The sequence below is a fragment of the Ambystoma mexicanum genome, chromosome 3p (genome assembly GCF_040938575.1).
Source record: "Ambystoma mexicanum isolate Mex_15411 chromosome 3p, UKY_AmexF1_1, whole genome shotgun sequence".
Classification (NCBI taxonomy): Eukaryota; Metazoa; Chordata; class Amphibia; order Caudata; family Ambystomatidae; genus Ambystoma; species Ambystoma mexicanum.
In genome coordinates, this window is record NC_090925.1 from 1,255,684,551 (window position 1) to 1,255,707,399 (window position 22,849).

At 47.5% G+C, this 22,849-nt stretch overlaps 1 protein-coding gene across 1 annotated transcript in view; it reads right to left on the reverse strand.

Annotated features, from left to right (window-relative positions):
- Positions 1-949: 949 nt before the first annotated feature.
- Positions 950-22,849, reverse strand: part of LOC138581422 (cytochrome P450 2D15-like) — a 271,254-nt gene continuing 249,354 nt past the window's right edge. Inside the window, exon 9 of the mRNA XM_069652738.1 lies at positions 950-10,110. Within this exon, the coding sequence (XP_069508839.1) occupies positions 9,932-10,110 (179 nt within the window). The 3' untranslated portion in view covers positions 950-9,931. The remainder of the gene's footprint in view (positions 10,111-22,849) is intronic.

The following is a 22,849-nucleotide window of genomic DNA, read 5'->3' on the forward strand; positions in this document are numbered from 1 at the left end:
AGTACTTGTGGTAATATGTTCATAGGGTTTTGCAGGCTGCCATGGCAAGGGAAGAGGGGCTGCGTACGGAGCCCCACCTTCTATTTCCATGTTGGCTGTCTTGGAAAAGGATTGTCTTCCTACAGCAGGATAGTCCTTCCTTCTTACAGCGGTACACCGGAGGCGTCCCGCTATAGGAAGAAAAATCTATGTTTTACCCCCCTGGGTTTCCGCTTTGGAAACCAGGGGTGCTAATGGCCTTTATCCCACATTTCAGGGGCTGCAATGGACGATAATGGTCCGTAGCCCTCCCTATTTGTTTATTAATAACGCGCCAGAGCCCACAGACATCAGGCTGTGTGGTTACAGTATTTGTTGAGGAAGATGACGTGGAGGAAGACAGCTTACTACTTGCTGAGAAAGGAACAACCTTTCTGAGAGCATTGCAGTAATTGGATTTGGTGTCACGGTGCATGGAGGTGGTCCCGTAGGAGTACTGTCCAGGTAGTCTGCGACTGCACTCAGTGCATTTCACGTTGGTAGCATTAGCTTTTGGTACACTCCCAACAGTAGCAAATAAGTGAGCCGGATATGTGATGTCATCAGTGATGTATCAATGGCATTTGTGATGTCATCTTTGATGTCCTGGGTGTTAGTCTTAGCAGTGCACGGTTGTGGCGCGAGTTATGGTTGCTTAGCTACCATAACTGGCGAATTTATGAGGTTTTTCGGTTTTACCTATAATCATAACGTCCCTGTAACAATGTTTTGTCCATTGAATTTCATAGGTTTTTATTAGTGCAACTTAACCATAACTTCCCCTTAAATAAGTTTTTTCATTGAATATAAATATATATAGTTCAACTCACCAATGCGAACCATCAATGATAGAGAGTCGCACTCACAGTCGATAATAATAAGAGGATTAGGCAGTTAACAGGTTCCAGGCAGAACATCAAAAGTCCAGAGATTTCTTTGTTTAAAATCACTTTTTATTCTTCAATTGATATTAAAATTGCTGCTTCCATTGGCACCCTGCAACATACCACGGGAGGCAAGCAAACTATGACGTGTTTCGCTACTCCTGGTAGCGTGGTCACATGGTTTTGCACTCATTGGTTCACACAATTTATTTCAGCATGGAAGATATACCATAGACATAAAAGGGAGAATGGGCTTAACTCCTACCTGTGTCAAGTATTTGTGTCTATCACATTTTAGACCTCAATAGATCATTGCAAACATAATTCGGCCATGTTGAAATTCATATTCGTATGCACAGCATTTCCCACCTTTAGAACATTCATTGGCTTCTACAGTTTCTATACACTTTTGAAACGTGCAAAGACGCTACATTCGGTTATAATAACCATTTAAACATACAATTTGTTAAATTTACGATGCGTAAAGTTTTTTAAAATTAAGAACAACCAAAGAATATATTTATGTATGTTCAAAAGGTGCTACGTGCTTATATCATAAAGTGCTTGGTTCATATTCATGATTGTATGGTACATAATTGTTCTGTAAGGTGCATAGTGCTTAACATGGAAAGTTAGTTGCTCTTAACCGGCTATATATATATATATATATATATATATATATATATATATATATATATATATATATATATATATATATATATATATATATATCTGAGGCTTGTGTATCTGCTTAGATCACATGCTATGCATAGGCCGACATCTATTGGTAGCCGCAGAGTATTACATTTTTTGTTTTCAAAACTCGAAAAGGGACGTCGACAGGGCGTGCCAGTAATACTATCCCTATTGTGACATCTAGTCTACCCATGGTCCTTCACGCATCAAAGTCCCTCAGATTGCTTTTTTCCGCCATCGTAGTCGGACACATATCGTGGAGTTCCTTCTTGCCTGACTCCATTACTTAGAAAAAGTTTATAGTTAGTCTTTCCTTCTGTCCTCGACAACCATACATCGCAAGATCTATGGCAACTGCTTTAGCGGACAAGACCATCCGTCGACAACAATGACTCATGTCTCGACAAACTTTGTATGTGGTCTATCCAGGCGCCAATGGGCATCGGCCCTGTACAGTAGGGAGAGCGGGCGGGGGTTTGTATTCCATATTTCTCAGAGAATAGTTATTCCCCTATACATCCTTGTATTCCGCCAGGCTGCCATCTTATTACACTATGGAAAATACTCCTTTTAAATTCTGTCCTTTCTGTAACAGGATATTTCCCTGGAAGGGTTCACACCAAGTGTGTAACCCTTGCCTCCCTAGGAACTGCGCCGAAAAACAGTGCAAGTCTTGAAAACTGTTTAGGCCTAACATTTTAAAGGTCCGCAAGACTAAATGCTGGGCCGAGGGCGATCAGGATCCGATGGATTCCCGCGTGCGAGCCCCTGACTCCAACAGGCAGGCCGGTGGTTCTGCTATGGAGATGACACCCGGTGGCTCAAGCACCTCCACTACACGCCACACCAAGCACATCCACCATGGCCGACAGTCAACCATGTTGTCGTCCGATAAGCTGCACGCCGTGCCCAAGGGAAGGTCCGAACATTCCCTATCCTCTGGGCCATCGCAGGGACGATCACCACATGCCAGGCCCCCGAAACAGATGCCAAAGAACGTTCCTGATACTGCATCCAGATCTGGGAAGTCCTTGAGTTTCCGGCAACCGTGTGCCAAAAGACGCATCTATGGACCCAGCAAAAAGCTCTAAATGAGCGACTTAATTAAAAAACACATCCCTGACACCATACTGGAGGTCAGAACGTTGAAAAACACAAACTTCCCGACGCCCCAAACCTCAAAATCACAGGGTTCGAAGAGTAGGGATCATTCTATCCCTGGGGACACCCTTTCAAGGGCAATGCATCATAAACAGCTCCAGAGCCCCTAACTACAATTACACCCTCAGTGTTGCCAAGCTCCTGCCAAAGGACCCCAGAACAGTTTGATGGGGCCATGAGGAGAATGTCTAGTTTTGTAAATGTCTTTGATAAACACCCAGATCAACTCCCCAACCTCCAGACCACCCACCCCCTCAAAAGCTAGAAAACAGCCCGACCCTAAAAGAGCCCACCTGGACGCAAAACAGACTAATACCTCATCATATCAAGACATAGGTCAGGGCACATATTATTATGATACCCGGCGCTCACAAAACCCTGGCTCATTTAAGAGACAGAGAAGACCAAGGGGACACAGGGGACTTAGAATAATACTATCATGATGACGTATACATCATCCAATGCCCAGATCATACCGACCAACCGGTGGCTGATTCCCTGATGGACAACCAGCTGCAGTATAATGACCTGGTCTTGAATGCTGCAGAACACTATAAGATAGAAACCCAGGATGCTCAAGTCACCAGCACAAGAAGGAGAGAAGTAACACACTAGCCTCTGCCAAAGCACCTCCTGACAAGGAGAGTAACAAAATCTACACTCTGGGCAGGAAAGTAACTTGCTCTGCTGCCTATCAAATAAGAATAGATAACAACACTACACTGTTATCCAGCTACAATTGCCACAAGTGGGACGAGGTTGCACCACTAATAGACTCAGTTCAAGAGCCCCTAAAGACACGGCTATTACAGACTATTGCTGAGGAGAGACAAATAGAAAGCTGTATTCTTAAAAATAACTTAGACACAGCAGAAAATGTAGGGTGGAGGGTACACTCATCAAGCTTCATGCATGGCTTTGTCAGTCGGGTTTCAAACTGGAGACCCAGGCTACCCTTTTAAACATGCCCATCGAGTTTAACGCATTGTTTGGCAAAGCGTTCAAGGACGCACTAAAAAGTGCAAAGGAGGACTACAACTCCCTCAAATCCCTGGTACAGCACACTAACAAACCCTTTAGGCAGAAAGGAGGTTCAAATACACGCCGGTTTAGAGGACACTACTCTCAATGGTCCTCCAATTACAACCAGAGTGGCCAGAGTACGTCCTGGAGCTCTTCACAAGGGATGTCCTCCCAAATGAATTTTGAAAGGGGCCAAAGAAGGTCCAGAGATAGGGGCAGATCCTCCTCCTCAAGAGGAGGCTCCACCCCTCCTAAGCAAAGACCAACCACTACAGGTTCCCTCCCAAGTCTCTCCAGTTGGAGGCCGCATTTCACAATTTACCCACACATGGGAGGTGATCACGTCGGATAAGCGGGGACTTTCCACCGTGGCAGGGCGGGGGGAGCTATTGCATAGAGCAGATACAAACACCAGCCAACCACCCGCCAAGACAAAGACAAACCACACAGGAAGAACAACGCATCCTGTTAGAAGAAGTCAAAGCACTAAAGGACGCCATAGAAATGGTCCCGGCAAACCAGGAAAACAGGGGTATTTATTCAATGTACTTCCGTGTACCAAAAAAATACCTAACGATGCACCCTGTCCTAGACTACCTCCCGCGAACACCTATGTCAAGCCACAATAATTCTGCATGACAACGCTACTGAAAGTAATCCCATTGCTAAAACAGGGGGGCTGGCAACAGAGGGATGGCAACCTTGAAACATGAAAGATCCATACTCATATTTCAATGTTCCCAGCGCACAGAAAATTCCTGCGCTTCAAGATAGCGAACCAACGCAACCAATTCAAGGTGCTACCCTTTGGCATAGCCTCCGCTCTAAGGGTTTTCACAAAGGTACTAGTGGTAGTGGCAGAGCACCTACGCAGAGAATCAATCCCAGTGTACCCTTATCAGGACGACTGGCTGATAACAGGGGAATCCTGCCAAATTTGCAAAATACCCAAAGAACAATCAATCTTCTGGTCCAATTGGGATTCTCAATCAACGAGAAAAAATCCAGTCTCATTCCAAGCAAAACAAAACAGTTCTTAGGACCTGTCATAAAAACAAAAGACGGTCTAGTCTTTCTGTCAAACGAAAGAGTGCAATACTGCTGTGAATACCTCAGTATCTAGCCGGTCACCAAATAACCATACGCAAAGCAATGCGTTTGCTCGGATGATGGTTTAGTGCATCTACCTGGTTCTGCATGCACAGTTGAAATGAAAGAGTGGTTAGCAAAACAGTGGTCTCAGGCAAGTGGTCAGTGGGATGATCTAGTGGTTGTTTTTCTAACCCTAGGTCAAGCGCTACGCTTGTGGACAAAGGAAAATCTGTTGAAAGGAAAACCTTTTCACAATCCTACAGTGCAAGTGATTGTCACGACAGACACAACTCTCACCGGGTGGGGAGCCCACTACCTCACCACACAGCGCATGGCCTGTGGACCCATATCACAGCCCAAAATCACATAAACCTCTTAGAGCTACTAGCAGTGCTCAAAGCTATACAAGCATTTCAAGTGCATCTGTCAGGTCAAATAGTACAATTCCTCACAGACAGCACCACTGCCATGTTTTACATAAACAAGCAGGGAGGCACGCACTCTCCAAGTCTGTCCAGGCTAGCACACAAGGTTTGGAAGTGGGCACTCAAGTGGAACATGTTCCTAGTATCGCATCATGTTACAACGGAACTCAAAACTCTTACAGATTCATTAAGCAGAGATCCTCTACCCGAAGAGCAGGAATGGCAGCTCAGCAGAAAAATCTCATATGATATCTTTTGGGGCTATCCCTCGCCACAAGCCTAAACACACAATGCCCAGACTTCGCATCCAGGTTTTCCCAACCAGGGTCCAAGGGGAACGCCCTGTGGATGAGCTGGTCGGGGAAATGTGCCTACACCCCCCCACCCCTTCAACACCGCTACTGAGCAGAATAGTGAAGTGAGCAAGCTACACCAGGAACCAATTACACTAATCATGGTTGCTCCCATGTGGGCAAGACAACCTTGGTTTCCGCATCTGCGCAAACTGGCGATGTGCGATCCAATCAAACTCCCGTGCACCTTCAACATGCACACCCAGCACGGGAGGACAACGTTACACCCACATCCACAATCCATGAACTTGGCGGCTCCTGAAGTCATAGAGTTTGGCCATTTAAAACTACCTCAAAGGTGTATGGAAATCCTCAAGGAGGCACGCAAACAAAACACCAGACAATGTTATTTTAACAAATGGAAAAGATTTGTAATATGATGCCAGTCAAAAAATGTAAACCCAATCGAATGCACTCCATTGCACACATTCTTCATTACATGCTCAACTTACTAGAATCCGGTCTAGTATTCAACTCCATCAAGGTCCACCTGAAAGCTCTCTCCACGTACACCATTTCTCAAAGCAAGGCCACCTGGTGGGAAGTCCCTGTCATTAAGGGATTCATGAAAGGAATAAAGAGGCTTATCCCCCCATTCCGAACCCGCCTTCAGGATGAGATCGAAATGTGGTACTCGCAAAGCACATAGGCCACCCCTTTGAGCCTATTCACAAATCCAGCCTCAAACACCTAACATATAAAATGACTTTTCTGGTGGCTATCACCTCCATAAGAAGAGTAAGTGAACTACAGGCTTTGTCAGTGCAAGACACTTTCTTTGTTATCCACAAAGACACGTTGGTACTAAGAAACACCATAGGTTTTTACATAAGTTCATATCTAAGTTCCATGTCAATCAGTCCATTAAACTACCCGCTTTCTTTCAAAACCCTTCAAGCTCAGCTGAGAAAAACCTCCATACACTAGATGTAAGGAAGGTGGTTCTTTACTATGTAAACATGACAAAACCGCAATGAAAATCAGACCAACTGTTTGTCTCCATAGCACCTGGCAGGGAATGTGAACACGTTTCAAACAACGCCATTGCCAGATGGATAGTAATATTAATACAGCTCCGCTACTCGCTATCAAACAAAACTCTGCCCTTCACACCAAGAGCTCACTCTACCAGGGGTACAGGAGCTACTTTGGCCTTTATTACAAACGTCCTGCCGGACGCCATTTGCAAAGCAGCTACATGGAGCTCTAGTCATACCTTCAATCAGCATTACTGCATTGACACACATTCTTAAGCAGATTCACAGGTGGGGCAAACAGTGCTAAAATATCCATTTGCTGCTGTACCTTCTCACAACCCACCACCTTCTCCAGACACTGCTTGCTTATTTATGCATAGCATGTGATCTATGCAGATCCACAAGCCTCAGAAGGGATACATTACTCACCGTAATCGTATTTCTAATGCTTGTATCTGCTTAGATTCTTATGTGCCAACCCTTCCTCCAGGGACGTCATTTGGGGATAACCAGTGGTAGCAGCTGCTACCCCTGGCGCCCCCTCTGCTACCCCCACACCTGCCCTTGCTACCCCAGGGTCACTGGACAAAGAGGCAGTGCGAGGAGCAGATGTCTGTGTTGCACCTGAAAAAGGTGGTAGTAAATGCTGCTAACGTACAGCTTTTTTCTCCTGGAATCTAGATGTTAGCTGAAGAAATAACAGGGATGCAGAAAAAACTATGAAGCTGCCATCACTAACAGGTTGGCAGTCTATTAGTGAAGAATGCCTGAATGGTTGGTTTCAGAGGCGGGGCTGTCTGTGCAGCTTATACCCAGTACAGGAAGGGTATGGGGGCTAGATCTAGCTAGTTGGAAATGGGTAAGAGCAGCCTGCAGTATTCAGTGACAGCACAGCATGAATGCAAATCTCTTCAGTGTTTCTCCTTGTCTGCCTTGTACATCCAGTGAGCACTGGGCCTATGGTGAGAGGGTTGTGCCTCAGTGGCTTCTGCCACCAATCCTGCATGGGCACTGTGTGACCTCACCCAGATGTGCCAGACCTGCATCACAGGCACACTGTAGATAAACGCAAGGCGAGATAATGAATGTACATGAAGTTGCCCTCTGCATTTGAAGTAAATATATATTTGAAAGAATAGCTCAGGGGTAACACACTTGCTTTGGGAAAAAGAAGATGCAGTGCAACATGGGTTCCGTTCCTGTTCCATTGCTTAGAAGCTGGAGGAGGCTAGCATTAAGCAAGATATAAAGGACCAAAGAAAATAATAATATTGGCCTTTTCTAGGTGTGATGTCATGGACCTGCTGCTGCTGTTTACATTTTAAAATAAAAAACCTGCAATTGCTGTGACCTGCAATACTTTTTCCCCCCTCTATCTCCCATCTAACAAAGAAACGGTGGGTTACTTACCAGATCAGCAAAACAGAAAGATGATGACTGGAAGGTTTCAAATCATTCCTAACCACCGGCACAGCTATGGGCAACCCTCCAGATCAGCGTTTTTCTGGTTGGACTTGTGTTGGTCAGTTGCTGTTTCCAGTCTGTGGCCAGACACTTGGCAGGTACTGAATGTCTGTGCGTTGGGGTTTAGGCCTCTCTGAGATTCTCTGTCTGTTTACAGTTTAGCCCGAGTGATGTACAATAGTTATTGTGTTGGATGTCTGCTTACATTCACAGTCATTTGGTAATATGGGCCTATACACACTGATATCAATGCTACATATGGTGAACTATTCTTTTATGAAATGTATATATTACAGTAATATCATAACCATATTTTCTTAGTGTACTGAGGAACAATGCTATGTGATGCCACTTCCTTTTTTGTCAAGGGGTGAAATGTTGTGTGCCATCACTTCCTGTGATGGCACTTGGGGTGGGTTCAAATTACATCACTTCCTGTGATGTCATCAGAGGTCAAGGGTCGTCTGATGTCACTGCCACTACCTCTGGCATTTTGGTGAAATGACGTCCCTGCCTTCCTACCCTGTGGAGTAGAAGGTACACAGATGTTTTCTCGCTTATCTACTCTTTATTACATCTGTACTCATGCTACACTTCATGCTATCTCATGTCAGAAACAAAACAATCTGAAGGAACTCGACGCGTGAAGGACCACTAGATGTCGGCCTATGCATAGCATGTGAATCTAAGCAGATACAAGCATCAGAAATATGATTACGGTGAGTAATATATTATACATATATATGTATATTGTTTCTAGGAAAATAGCCATGCACAGCATAAGTATGTAAAATACATTATTTATAATGTATTTCCCTATAGGACTTTAACTGAAGAGCAGGACCTACAGCTAGATTAATCTTCTTACCACTCGCAACTCCAGATATGCATTCCTTCATTATCAGAAACCTACTCTACGAGGACATTACTATCATTTTATATGTTCCATGCACATTAATCTCACAATGATTCAGCGCAATCTTTGCTTGTAGAACCTACTTTAACATAACTCAAAGCTATAATTTCTCCTTGTCCCCTAATCTACCTTTTAGCACATGTTTTCTCTACACACACTTCTATAAACTTCTAACCCTTGGCGGTGACATATCTGTTCAGGTGGCTGGGCAAACCCAGTTCCCTCCCCAATACAGGGATTGCTTCTCACAAAATAAACTGGTGAAAGTCTCCAAACTATGAGGGCCCAATTGAGCACATTCAAGCACACACCACATCCATCTAGTACCATGCAGCGTTTGGTGCAGAGATTGCCATCACATTAAATCTCTGATTCCAAACGTCTAATATTACTAACATACTCCCTTGCTATCTTCTCCACAGAACTTGTCTTTTGTCTAATCCCCCTCTTTCTCTTCTCCCCCTCTCCCGCTTCCCTCTTACCCTACAGAATAAGGTCTGGAGTCACACTGCTGCGGTCACATCATGCCTCCTCTTGAACAAGGTCAGGTGCAGCAAGACCACTACGGTGGTGATAAGTGCAGTATATATATATATATATATCAGTTAACATAACATGAATAAATGACTCCTGTGTGAGTGGCTTACTTCCCAGAGAAGTTATATATGGGTGGGGACAGGTACTGGTACTGTGTGGTTTCATGGCAAGAAACTAGGCCTATCCGACTAGATTACTTCTGTGGCAATCTATATATTGGTTGGGGGCGGTAACTAAGTTTAACTAAGTTTTACATAATGAAATTCATGTTAGAGGGGTGTAATCCAATAAAGCCCACATACAATGCTGTAACTGTACAATAAAATATCTCACAGTAGCCTAGTGGTGTAAGAGATGTGCTCTAGCGCCCTTCTGTTGTAAAAGGCTACCTCTGTTTGGCACAGAGCTGGTAAGGGCGAGGCATACGTGTGATGGCAAAGATGGAATCCTCCCGCAGTCCAACCTCTTCCTCTGGGATTGAGAACCTGAAGCGCTGAAGGAGAGAAGTGAAGAAAAGAAACAGCTCCATTTTGGCCAGTTGTTCCCCCAAACACACTCGTCTGCCTGCAGGAGAGAGAACAGATTGATGACATAAGCAATGATCATAGGAGAGGGGGAGTCCATGTGCGAGAGTATTGGGGTGTTCAAGCTGTCAGATCTCAATAATCATGCCATTTATTCATCGGAGTTGCAAGGGACCCCAGGGGTCATAAAGCCCGCCAGGCTTCTGCATTGGTTCAGGAGGTGCTCTTTACCACTTTAATCATTACTACATTTAAATGGGTTCAAACCATGGTCGTTGTGCATAAATAACCATTCCACACATTAACAAATGCGGTTTAGCAGAGGGTAGAGTGGTATAAAACCTTTTTGGTGACCCCCTATCATGATCACACCACATGTTTATGCACATAATTTAGAAAAATGTAGAGTGTTACAAGCCCTTTTTGGTCTCCCCACCCCCACACATACATGCACACACCGTCTTCTAGACATCATCCCTGTATGGAGATGGAGGGGAAAACATACTCAGCCACCAAACAGCCATTTACTGTGTATTTACTATTCGCAGTCCTTCAGACAACATTTTGAAGTGTGAATATTTTACTCCCTATTTTTTGAAGTTGGGAGTAAAATGTTTTTTTGGGGAGTAAAAATGTAAGTGCATTTTCCAATGGGAGTATTTTATAAGCAAGTAAAACATGTTGTTACTGGAAAACAAATGTTATTGAAAATGATTTCTTTCCACCTATATTCAGGCACACTAAGATACATGTTTACTTCTTCTGAACAGGCAGCAATAATTGCAGTTTCTTCCAGTGGTACTACATGCACTACTGGTCCACACATATCCATAGGGCTGTTTGTGTGAAAGCAGGGGCACACAGATCCTATGTGCCTGTTTCCTATACCTTGTTGGGAATATTGTTTTATTTTTATTTTTTGTAGTATTTGCCTATTTTTAGGGAGTAAAGGTTTCGGATACATCTCTTATGTGTAGGGCTGACTATTCATACAGTATTTTAAAACCATACAAACTGCAGAACAGCTTATTTTGCTGTAAGGTTACTAGCATTACCAAATGCAAACCTTTAGAAATAGTGAAAGAATTACAAATCATCCCCATCCTTTGTCTATGTTTAAGCAACTAAGAAGTGCTCCTCAAGAGTACTGCGAGACAACTAGAATTCAGCATTACACTATCCTAAAGACTCCTTCCTCTTATCTGGAATTTAACTTTGACTTGATAAGGAATAACTGGGTCCTTCCAATTTTGGGCATCATTACACCATTTTTCACACATCCATCCCACCCTTATTTTCTTTTAGGTGACTATAGTATTCTTACCCGATATTCAAGGTCATTTTCAAGGCTTCTTCATCATACGGCTGTTTCCCCAAATGTCCACAATCAAACCTACTCAAAATACTATTCCCAGATACCACAGGATCTGGCAGTTCCCGAGACACTGAACATTTATGCTTCTGGATCAATTTCCTAAAAGTCTAGTTAGACCTCTCATCCATCTTCACTGAGTCACAACACTTGTGAGTCTCGTATGTTAGGACTCTTCCTTAGACAGGACATTGCTGCTGTCATTCTTGAAGGACATCTCTGAAAGAGGCCAAACTTTCCTTAGTCGCCTTCTGGTTCTGGGAGTAGCCTTTGACACTGCTGACTATGCTTACCTGTGACCTTCCGGTGCATGACGAGGGGATTCAAAGCTTTGTCTCCTTTACACCGAAACATATTCAATTGGATAATGCTGCTTCCTCTGGTACCTGACTGCAGGGCATAACATTTAGGAATCCTCTTTCAACTGTTCTTTTTCAATGTATGCTAAAATCACCTCGAAGCATTGATCAGTCACTTCAGGATTGTGTGTTACGCATGCACTTTTTACACAAAGCTCTCTAGTTTATTTCCCGAGATACAATCATTAGGATAACAATAATACGCATAGAGATGCCATCAATACCTTGGTCACTGTCACTGGCTCAAGCTTTATCATGGGAAGTGAGCGGTGCGGGTTTATGGTCTTTCCATCGATGAAAATGCATTGAAAAGCAAATCCATCAATGGAAATGCATTGTATGTAAATCCATCGAAATGCTATCTTTAACATGTAAAAGGTACATATGCATCGAAACTTGTCCATCGAATATAGGAATGGACAAGTTTCAATGGATATGTACTTTTAAATGTAAAAGATAGGATTTCGATGCATTTATTTTTCATGTTAAAACGTTACATGGAGCTGTCCAGTGATGAAATCTTCAAAGTATTTCGGCACTGGTTGTTGCCAGGCCCTCAAGGGTTAAGGAGTGCGGCCCCCACCGTTGGGAAGGCGGAGCTATGTTATGGGGAGTGGGAGAAAGAAAAGGGAGCTCTGGGTAAGGCGCGAAAGCGCCAGTTTTTCCTGTTGTTACGGAGAATAAAGGTTGTGTTTGTCCTCCACTCCCTCCGTGTGCGCGACCTCCTTCCTGACCCCCGTAGGAGGGTAACACTGGCGACGAGGCCGTTCCGTAGGCGCACCGGAGTCCTCCTCCCGTGGCATTTCGCCACCTCCGTGCTTGGAGCGCTTCCAAGCCTCCTCCTTTTGGCATTCCGCCGTCTCCGCGCTGGGCGCGCATCCGATGTTTCCTCTGCTGGCAATCCGCCATTTTCCGCACTCAGGCTGCATCCGAGCCTCCTCCTCCTCCTGTCTGTGGGCGGCTGCTGACCGCATAAGCGCACATAAGCGCGCCACACTCCACCCCGTTCTCACTTCACTGGGAAGTGCAATCCTGAGTCCTGGCAGTCCGCCAGGTCCCCACGTGGCAGCGCAAGCACTGATAAGCGCAAAATCGGGTGATTCCACCCACGCCCTCCAGCAGCCTCACACGGACGTCTGGTGTGCCCTCCCGTCACCAGAGCTCGCCACGAAGGCCCGACGGAGCTGGTGACACCTCCTCCCCGAAACACCAAGGACGCCGCCTGCCCACTCCCAGCAACAGGCTCCCAGGTGGGTGGAAACACACGCTCGCTCAACTGGTGAACACGCACGGGCTGAGCGCGCACCCACAAGCTCCCACTACCAGGCGTCATTAGCAGTCAGGGCTCCAACCCAGGGTCCAACCCTGGATCACCTCAACCGGCCCGCGCAGCACAGCCTATTCAGCTGCGACTACCCCCGCCATTCACCATGACCCCACAAGCCACGAAGGGGCCGAGATGGACTGACTGGATGGAGGACTTCCAGCATTATGTGAGAGGGTCTGGTGATGGTGACTCTCCCAATATCAGGGATATCTTCCTCAACCTGGTGAGTGAAGGGCGCAAACTGCCAGTTCGACGCATTTTCATTAGAAGAAGCAATAAGATTGAGGGTCATAGAAGATGCCTATCTCCTGCTCTCAAAAACAGCTCCTGAAGAAACCACTCACCATCCAAGAAGTTAGCGAGCTCGCTCGCATACACAAGAGGGTTGACGCTCAAGCCACATCCATGGGAAATCCAGGCAACCCCAAACAAGACACAGCTGAACTTGTCGCAGCCATACAGCCATCTCGTCCGGGTGACAGAGGGTCACAACCATACAGAGCACAAACCACACAAGTTCCAGGCCAACAGAGACAAAGCTATCGCTGTGGGATGTCCTTTCCACATGCAGGGTCATGCCCAGCTCTATCCCAAAGATGCACAAACTGTGGAAGAGAGGGACACTTTCACTGGTATGCCGAGAAGGCATTCCATTCCCTCCGATGAGGCCCCAAGCGCCTGCCAGGACGCCTTTCCGCTCGCCGCCTCCGCCATATAACCAACCCAGATACTACCAACAAGGGCAGGGACAGAGGCCATATGTCAGAGCCATTGACGAATACCAACCACAGGGGTACCCACTGCAGCCAGACCAGACAGACCAAACCAGGTATCTCACGGACGAGTATGACCATCCACCGACAGAATATAGGCCTGAGACTTTCTACCATGACGAGCAGGAAGCTGCATACAACATGCCATATGACCCATACGACCAGGACGAGTTTGTCAATCTCATACTTGACACAGAAGAGGCCAGAGAGGCCCCCAAAATCCCCATCAGAATGGGAAACTGCCAATTCCAAATCATGATTGACTCAGGCGCTACTGTCAACATTATGGGCGAGCAGGATTATGCCAAGATACCGGACCCGCCGGCACTCGAACAATCTCGCTCGAGGATCTTCCAGTGGGGAGCCACCACCCCCCTACAGACAGTGGGATATTTCACACAACATTTCCTCCTGAATGCTTGGCAAGTTGACACAACAATACACATCATTCGGTCACTCGCCAGAAGTCGGTGCCTACTCAGTTACCACACGGCATCCCGCCTGGGGTTAATTGAGATACACATGAGGACGGGAGACACCATCACGGCGACCTCAAGCGGGCTGCACTTGAGGGACTCGGTTGGCACCGTAACATGCCACCAGTCACAAAACCTTGTCACACAGGCCGACATCACAAGGGACTTCCCCAACCTATGCACTGGGCTGGGAAAACTCAAGGCCCCTCCCATCCGACTTCACATTGATCCCTCTGTGAGGCCAGTGGCACAACATCCCCGGAGGGTAGGTTTTCACCTGCAAGCAGCCGTATCGGAAGCACTACAACAACTGCTTTCCGATGGCATCATCGAACCAGCTACGGGGCCGACGCCATGGGTATCCCCCCTTGTAGTTGTGCCCAAGGAAGGAGGCAAGGTCCGGTTGTGCGTGGACATGAGGGTGGCAAACACCGCTATTCAGCGTGAGAGGCATCCGGGACCGTGCATTGAGGACATGATCGTACAACTGAACAACGCACAGATGTTCTCCAAATTACCATCAGCTGGAGTTACACCCAGAGTCCAGGCCCATTACGACGTTCGCGACGCACGACGGACTTTTCAGGTACCGGCGATTGAACTTTGGGATCTCGTCCGCCGCGGAAATTTTCCAGGAGGCCATACGGCAGGTGATCAGACCCATCAAGGGCACTCTGAACTACAGCGACGATATCCTCGTCTTTGGATCATCAAAGGAGTCCCATGATAAGGCCCTACATGGAACGTGTGCAGCACTTCAGGAAGCGGGCCTCACTCTCAACATTACCAAGTGTCGTTTCAGAAAGACAAAACTGAAATTATTCGCGCACATCTTTTCCAGTGACGGAATGCTGCCGGATCCTGACAAGGTCGACACGATCACCAACCTGGGTGAGCCGCAGCAAGTCGCTGATGTCCGTTCTTTCCTCGGAATGGCAGGCTACTGCGCAAGATACATACCCCACTATGCGTCCCTTACCGACCCACTGAGGAAACTCCTGCAAAAGGAATCAGTTTTTGAGTGGACCCCTGCGTGCCGCCAGGCGTTCTCCGACATCAAGCAGGCCCTGACAGAAGCTCACCGCCTAGCATACTTCAACCCCTCATGGCACACTGAAATTGTGGTGGATGCAAGCCCAGTGGGCCTCTGGCCATTTTAGCTCAAACCAGCGGCGCAGATGTCCACCCGAGACACGTGGTCGCCTACGCAAGTAGGGCGTTTTCCACTCCTGAGCTGGCCTACTCCCAGGCGGAAAAAGAGAGTCTGGCCGCCGTCTGGGCTTGTGAGCATTTCCATAACTTCATCATCGGAAAAAAGTTCACCTTAATAACGGACCACCAGGCGCTGCTGTCGCCCTTCGGGAACCCTCACACCAAGATGCCCCCTAGAATTGAGCGGTGGGGCATCCGCCTACAGGAATACAACTATGACATTATACATCGTCCCGGGGGTGACCTTAACCCTGCGGACTATTTGTCACGACACCCGGTCGGGCCCCGCTGACCCGGAAAGGAGACGTCGCCTATGTGCAGTACATAGCATCCAACTCATTGCCACCGGCGCTATCCCTTGAGAGGTTTGCCGCCGCGTCAGCTGCTGACCCCACTACAGCCCTCGCCATCAGCCTTACGTCGGCCAACAAGTGGAGAGACTACCACAGAGCAATGCTGGCCCACCCAGGGGTGTGCAAATAGGAGATTGAGAGGCTGACCAGGATACATAGGGTACTGGCTGTCAAGGACAACAATATCCTCCTCCGAGGGTGCAGGATTGTCATCCCCACCACGTTAAGGAACGAGGTTGTCGGAACGGCCCATGAGGGACACAGAGGAGCCGAAAATACCAAAAAGCAGCTGAGGTGCCATGTCTGGTTCCCATTTCTAGACGCAGCGGTTGAGGAATGGGTGAAGAACTGTCATGCCTGCCAGTGCACGGCTCCTGCGGAACATCCACCCCCGTTACAGCACACACGGATACCCGATCGGCCGTGGGAGCGCGTAGCCATGGACTTCTATGGGCCCACGGAAGCGGGTGACTACCTCCTGCTCCTAATAGACGAACATTCAAGATTTCCGATCGTCAAAACGGTCACCACCACCGCATTTCCCAAGGTAGCAGCGGCACTAGAGGAAGTATTCAGCGAGGGGGGAATTCCCAAAACAGTCAAATCCGACAACGGACCACCGTTCTGTGGACATGAGATCGGGACACTGGCGGAACATTTGGGCTTCGAACACATGAAGATAACTCCTCGCCACCCGCAAGCGAACGGAATGGCTGAGCGCTTCATGGCGTCGATTAAGAAGACGAGACAGAGAGCCAGAATAGAAGCAGCAGATCCGCACCAGGCACTGTGCCGACTTCTACGGGACTATAGAAACACACCCCATGAAGCTACGAACAGAACACCTGCCGAGCTAATGCTTCGCTACGAAGTGCGAACCCGCATACCACGCAATACGTCCTATGAGGAGCTGCCCGACATGGACGTACTCCAAATGGACGCAGAGGCCAAAGAGAGAGCAAGACGAGACACTGATTCTCGCCGCCAAGCGGTGATACCAGACTTCCACATAGGGGATGAAGTGCTTGTCCAACAACCAATGCCCAGGAAGACAGATCCGCGGTTTGCCCCAAGCCCCATGAGGGTGACCGCAGTGAAAGGCACAATGGTGACAGCCGAGGATCAGAACAGAACTGTCACCAGGAACTGTCAGCAATTTAGACACTACATCAGGCGAGAGGGATCAGAGTTGCCTCAGCAATCGAGTTCCCCAGAACCGCGAGAATCGCAGGATGACCTCTGGATCCCTCCGGGGGGAGACCCGGGAGGGACAAGCCTGGAAACGGGAACTCTGGACTTGTTAGGGCCAGGTGCCCAAGACGAGAGATCACGGAGAGCCGTCAAGAAGCCTTTGAGACTCGTTGAAGAGTGTTGAGGATGATGTTTGGACATATTGTTCGGGGGTGGTGTTGCCAGGCACTCAAGGGTTAAGGAGTGGGGCCCCCGCCGTTGGGAAGGCGGAGCTATGTTATGGGGAGTGGGAGAAAGAGAGCGGAGCTCTGGGTAAGGCGCGAAAGCGCCAGTTTTTCCTGTTGTTACGGAGAATAAAGGTTGAGTTTGTCCTCCACTCCCTCCGGGTGCGCGTCCTCATTTCTGACCCCCGTAAGAGGGTAACACTGGCCAACTTCATGTAACGTTTTATTTTTAAAATAAAATGTTTTGGGAGGTTCCCCCCAAAAAAACACAACCCCCAAGGCACCCCCGATAACCCTAACCCTAACCTAACTCTACCCTAATTCTAACCCCTACCCTACCCCTTACACTAACCCTTGCCCTACCCCTTACATAACCCTAACCCTAAATCTAACCCTTGACCTACCCCTTACCCTAACCCTGACCCTAATTCTTTTTTTTTGATAACACATTTTATTGTTTTTCATCTTAACATCATTAAACATACATTCTTCGTATAAACATTCCTCCTATATAACCAATAAAACAATTCTTGGTTAGGTGAAAGAAGAATAAAGGAGAAAATAAAAAAAGAAAGGGAAGAAAAGGGTCTTGCAATGTTCATTGTTTCTCACGCTATGTGCCAGATTGGATTACCTTTGTTCTACTTTTGTACACTGTGCCTTATCGTCCTTTATTCATGTTGGTACAGTCATTCACTGGGCCTCCTCCCATTTATTCCATACCTTGTCCGCCTTCCTCGGGCACCCCCTGGTTGTATATACCCTTCGTTCCATTGCAATGCAAATGTTGACATCCGTCACCCATTGTTCTTACTGCAGTGTTATTTCTGAGCCCCACAATTGTGCAATGTTCCTTTTGATTATTGCTGATGTCGTCGATAGGAGTAACCTCTCGTATTTAGACATTTCTCCCTCCTCCTCCACCCCAAGCAGGAATAGCTTCGGATCTCTGTGTATTGTTCTCCCCAGTACCAGCGAAAGTTCATCGCAACATTTTTGCCAGTACTGTTGTATATGGTTACAGTCCCACAGTATGTGGAAGAAGGTGCCCTCCTCCCTCTTGCACCGTAGACAATGTGGGTCAGTTGTTTTCCCCCAGCGATATAGCGCCACCCTTGGGTAGTAGATCCTATGTAGTATTTTGAGCTGGATTAGTCTGAGTCTGGCCGAAATGGCCACCTCCCGAGGGAACATGAGAGCCCCCACCCAGTCTTCCGGTTGTATAGGCCCTATATCCCTTTCCCATTTGTTTTTTAGGCTGGTTAGTTGGGTGGTGGCAAAGGAAGTAATTACATTGTACATGGTGGACGTTACTTTATTCTTGATGTTTGCCTCAACTATGTTTCTTTCTAGGGGAGTGCTTTCGGCCATGTCTTCTAGTGCTGGGAGGTGTGCTTGCAGGGCATGCCGCATCTGCGCATATTGGAACCGTTCAGTGCCTGGGAGGTGAAATCTGGATTCAAGGGTTTCAAAGGATACCAGTCTACCCCCCTCCACAATATCGCCCACTGTATTGATATCATGTTGCAACCATGTGCGCCACCTCGGAAGCTTATTCACCTCAGGTAGATTCCTGTTGTTCCACAGTGGTTGTAGTGGGGTGATTTTCCCTTCCCATCCCAGGAACCTGTGTGTGTCTTTCCAAACTCGGGCAATGTGTGAATGCATAGACTGTGGGGTTGAATGACCTATTACTCTGTAGAGGAGTTCAGTTCGAGGTCTGTCATGTCCACCGATGCTTCGCAGTCTATTGTGTGGCAACGTGGTGTCCCTGTGCAGTAAGTCATTGACCACTGCCATTTGGCTGGCCCAGTAGTAGGACTGTAGGTGGGGGAGCCCTATTCCTCCCTCCCATATGGAGCGCTGCAGAGTGCTCAGTGCAATGCGTGGATGTCCATTGTTCCAGAGGAGTTTCCTTAGTGCGCTGTCTATCTTTTTGAATTCTTTCAATGGGATGTGTAATGGGGCGTTTTGTAGTATGTATAAAAAACATGGGAGAGCCATCATTTTGAATAATGCTGCCCTTCCTAGTAGGGTCAATGGGAGAGAGACCCAGTGTCTGGTATCTTCTGTGAATCTGGTTGTTATCGGGTGGCGATTGTTGGTCACATATTTGCTTAAGTCGTTAGTAATCTGAATGCCGAGGTATTTAAACTGCTCAGTTTCTAAGCGAAAGGGACAATTGGCTGGTAGTATAAAGGTTGTGGTGCCTATTGGGAACAGAGTTGATTTGGACCAGTTTACTCTTAGCCCGCTGAAAACACCGTAGCCCTCTAGTATGTCTACAATCACAGGGCAGGCGTGGTGTGGGTCTTTTAAGTAAAGAAGCAGGTCATCCGCATACAGGGAGACTCTATCCTCTCGTCCGTCTTCCCATTGAATACCACGCCAGGCCGGTGACGTTCTCAATGCCTCTGCTAGCGGTTCTATGGCCAGGGCAAATATCATGGCGGACAGTAGGCACCCCTGTCTGGTTCCCTTCCCCAAACTTAAAAGTGTGCGATGGCCACCCATTCACCCTCATTTGTGCCTCAGGGAATTCATATAGGAGTTGTACCCAGCTCAGGAACTGGGGGCCAAACCCCATCCTGCGCATTATTTCCCAGATTGCCTCCCAGTACAGAGTCGAAGGCCTTTTCAAAGTCAATCGCAAGTACAGCCAGGGGACCTCGGGTGGTGGGCGCTTCCTCTATTACTGTATGTAGCCTGTGAATGTTCATGCGGGTGGACCGTTTTGGCATAAAACCGCACTGGTCAGGGTGGATTAATGTCGTGATGACCTGTTGCAAGCGGTTGGCTAGCACTTTTGCTAATATTTTGGTCTCACTATTTATGAGTGAAATTGGTCGATATGAACTACAGAGGTCCGGCGGTTTGTCTGCTTTGGGGATCACAATTATCGTGGCTTTCCGGAGGTCTGCCGGTAGGCATCCTCGCTCTTTGGATTGTAGGAACATCCGTAGCAGGTGGTGGGCAATTTCGTTCGTACCCAATTTACGCCACATCTTAATCGGGAAGCCGTTTGGCCCTGATGTTTTCCCTGTCTGGAGTTCCGACATGGCCGCTATCAATTCCTCCTCTGTAATATCTCTCTCAAGTAGAGCCTGCTGTTCTGTGTCGAGCATGGGGAGGGTTATGTCGTTTAGTACCGAACTGTTGATAGGCAGTGTGGGTGGCCTGTAAAGCCCTGTGTAGTAAGCTGCGAAGCCCTCGGCTATATCTCGGTCGGTCAGTAAGGGTTCCCCTCTTTCTGATCTTATCTCTCTGACCTGGCTGCTGCCTATTTCGCGTTTTTCTAACCAAGCCAGCATTTTGCCGGCCTTAACACCGGTCTCATATATTCTGGCTCTCATCGTCTTATGCGCTTGTCTAGCATTATCTAGTGCCACGTTCTCTAAACGTTTTTGGGCAAGTATTAACCTGACCCTAATTCTTAAATTTAAAAAATCCATCGAATATCCATCAAATTTTATTCAATGAAAATGCATTTCGATGGAAAGTATTTTCAATGAATACAATTCGATGGAAATGACTTAGATGAATAGATTTTCGATGGAAAGTCTAGATACCAGCGGTTCGTATCCTACATCCCAATAGACCACTTACTGTCTGAAGCATGCAGGGGTAAAGGGCGTGGGGTGTTGGCATTGCCTGAAGTCCTGGAAGTCCTGTAGTCCTGGAAGTCCTGGAAGTCTCGCCGGCAGCTTGCCTCAAGCCCTGCCCCCCCCACCGCTGTGACTTTAAAAACAGAGCTTTCCTCTGCGAGGGCTAGAGCCCCTGGGGGTTAAGGGCGCTGAGTGTTGGCATCCTGCTGGGGTGTTTCCGGACCCGTGGGGGTTATGTGCCCTCGTCTATTCTGAGTTTTCTCCCATTTCTCTATTTTTGGCATGGCTCCGGTGGGAAGAGTGTTGGCGCTGCACCGTGATATGGTTGTTACTGCTGCCGTTCTTCACTTCTGTCTGATCCAACGTGGGCAACACGCGAGGTAACACGCGAGACTGGTGAACCTCACATTTCTGGGAACACAGATTAGCTTTTCTACTCTTGCCACTGTGCTGTATGCTGTAGGTTTTATGCTCTCTGCTAGATACACCCCTGCCGTCGAAGGATTAATTGGAAACACAGTGTACTCTCATCCCCGGTGTGGATCCTCAAAGCTCTTGAAGTGGCTGAGTGCGTTTTATGCTTTAATGTGACTGTGGTACCACAATTGACCATGCCAGTTACACTTGTTAAGGCACTTGAGGCTCCTGAGGTTGTGCCTGCATCACTTCCTGCACCTGACACAGATACTGGCCTCACACTTGGTACCGGGTGGGGGCGGGGAGGGTTTAGGATCAAAAAGGAAAATACTAACGCTCAGGAGGAAGAAGCAAACTCCAGTTGTGCCCATCTGTGTTTTTTTTGGTGCTGTTGATTTGGAGTCCTGAAGATTAGCGGCCACTGCTGGTAACCAGTGCTGGTTCCTTCGGCGATGCTCACCTGTTAATAAAAGAAATTCTGCAGTTTTTGGATCCCTCCAGTGCCTCTATTAGCATGGCCCGGGGGAGGGGGGGGGGGTGAGCTAGGGTCGCCATTGATAATGTAGACTCTACCATGGCCATTATGACATCTTCTATTTCGTCTTGCCCAACTGTTGTTAATTTGAACTCAGAGACCCGGGGGAGGGGGGCTGCTAACTGTCGATTTGCGCCCCAAGCCAAACATGCTCAACATCTGTGTTCAGGTGGGCCGTTCCTGCGTCTTCAGTTCAGCTGCTTCAGTTCCACACCCCGATACTTTTGGCAGCGACAGTGGTGTGACCACAAGTCTGCCAAGCTTCAACCATGTGGCCCTGGAGGCACCCCTGTCTGTAGAGACTAATAGTGCCAGAGAACTAATGTAATATGTGGTTGGGGGCAGCCTGAAAAAGGGCCTGATCTGATGGCAATGAGCCCAGGGAATGGCCCTTTACCCTGTCACCTCATGCCAATTGTCCCTCTCTAACCAACCGGGCCTAAGTATATCCCCCACCATAGCCGCATACATCAAGGAGGCACGTTCTGTCCATGGCTGCAACTGCAAACAAGTCCTTTCTGAGCTTTCACTAAAGATCTCCTGCTGGTTGCTATAAATACTGAACACCAAAAAGATGACACTAACATAGTGCCGCAGGTCCCAACTTACTGCAAACCACATGCAGCCTCAACTGGGCGGCAGAGCCAAAACGAGCAGCCTGCTTGGCAGCCCGCACTCAGGGAAGCTAATGAGCTACCCTGCCCCTATACCATACATGTAGTAAGGGATGTTAGGGTTTTCACCAATGGGGGGAATAATGGCCCCAAAGATATTTCTCATAATGTACCCAGATTTCCAACCCCTGAGGGTTTGACCAATGGAAAAGACTACGAGAGACAAAGGAGAGGCACCATAGTGTTTTTGCATGGGGTCCGAAAATGAAATTTAACCTACGAGAACCAAGGGATGCGCTCCTAAATAAATGTCTGTATTGT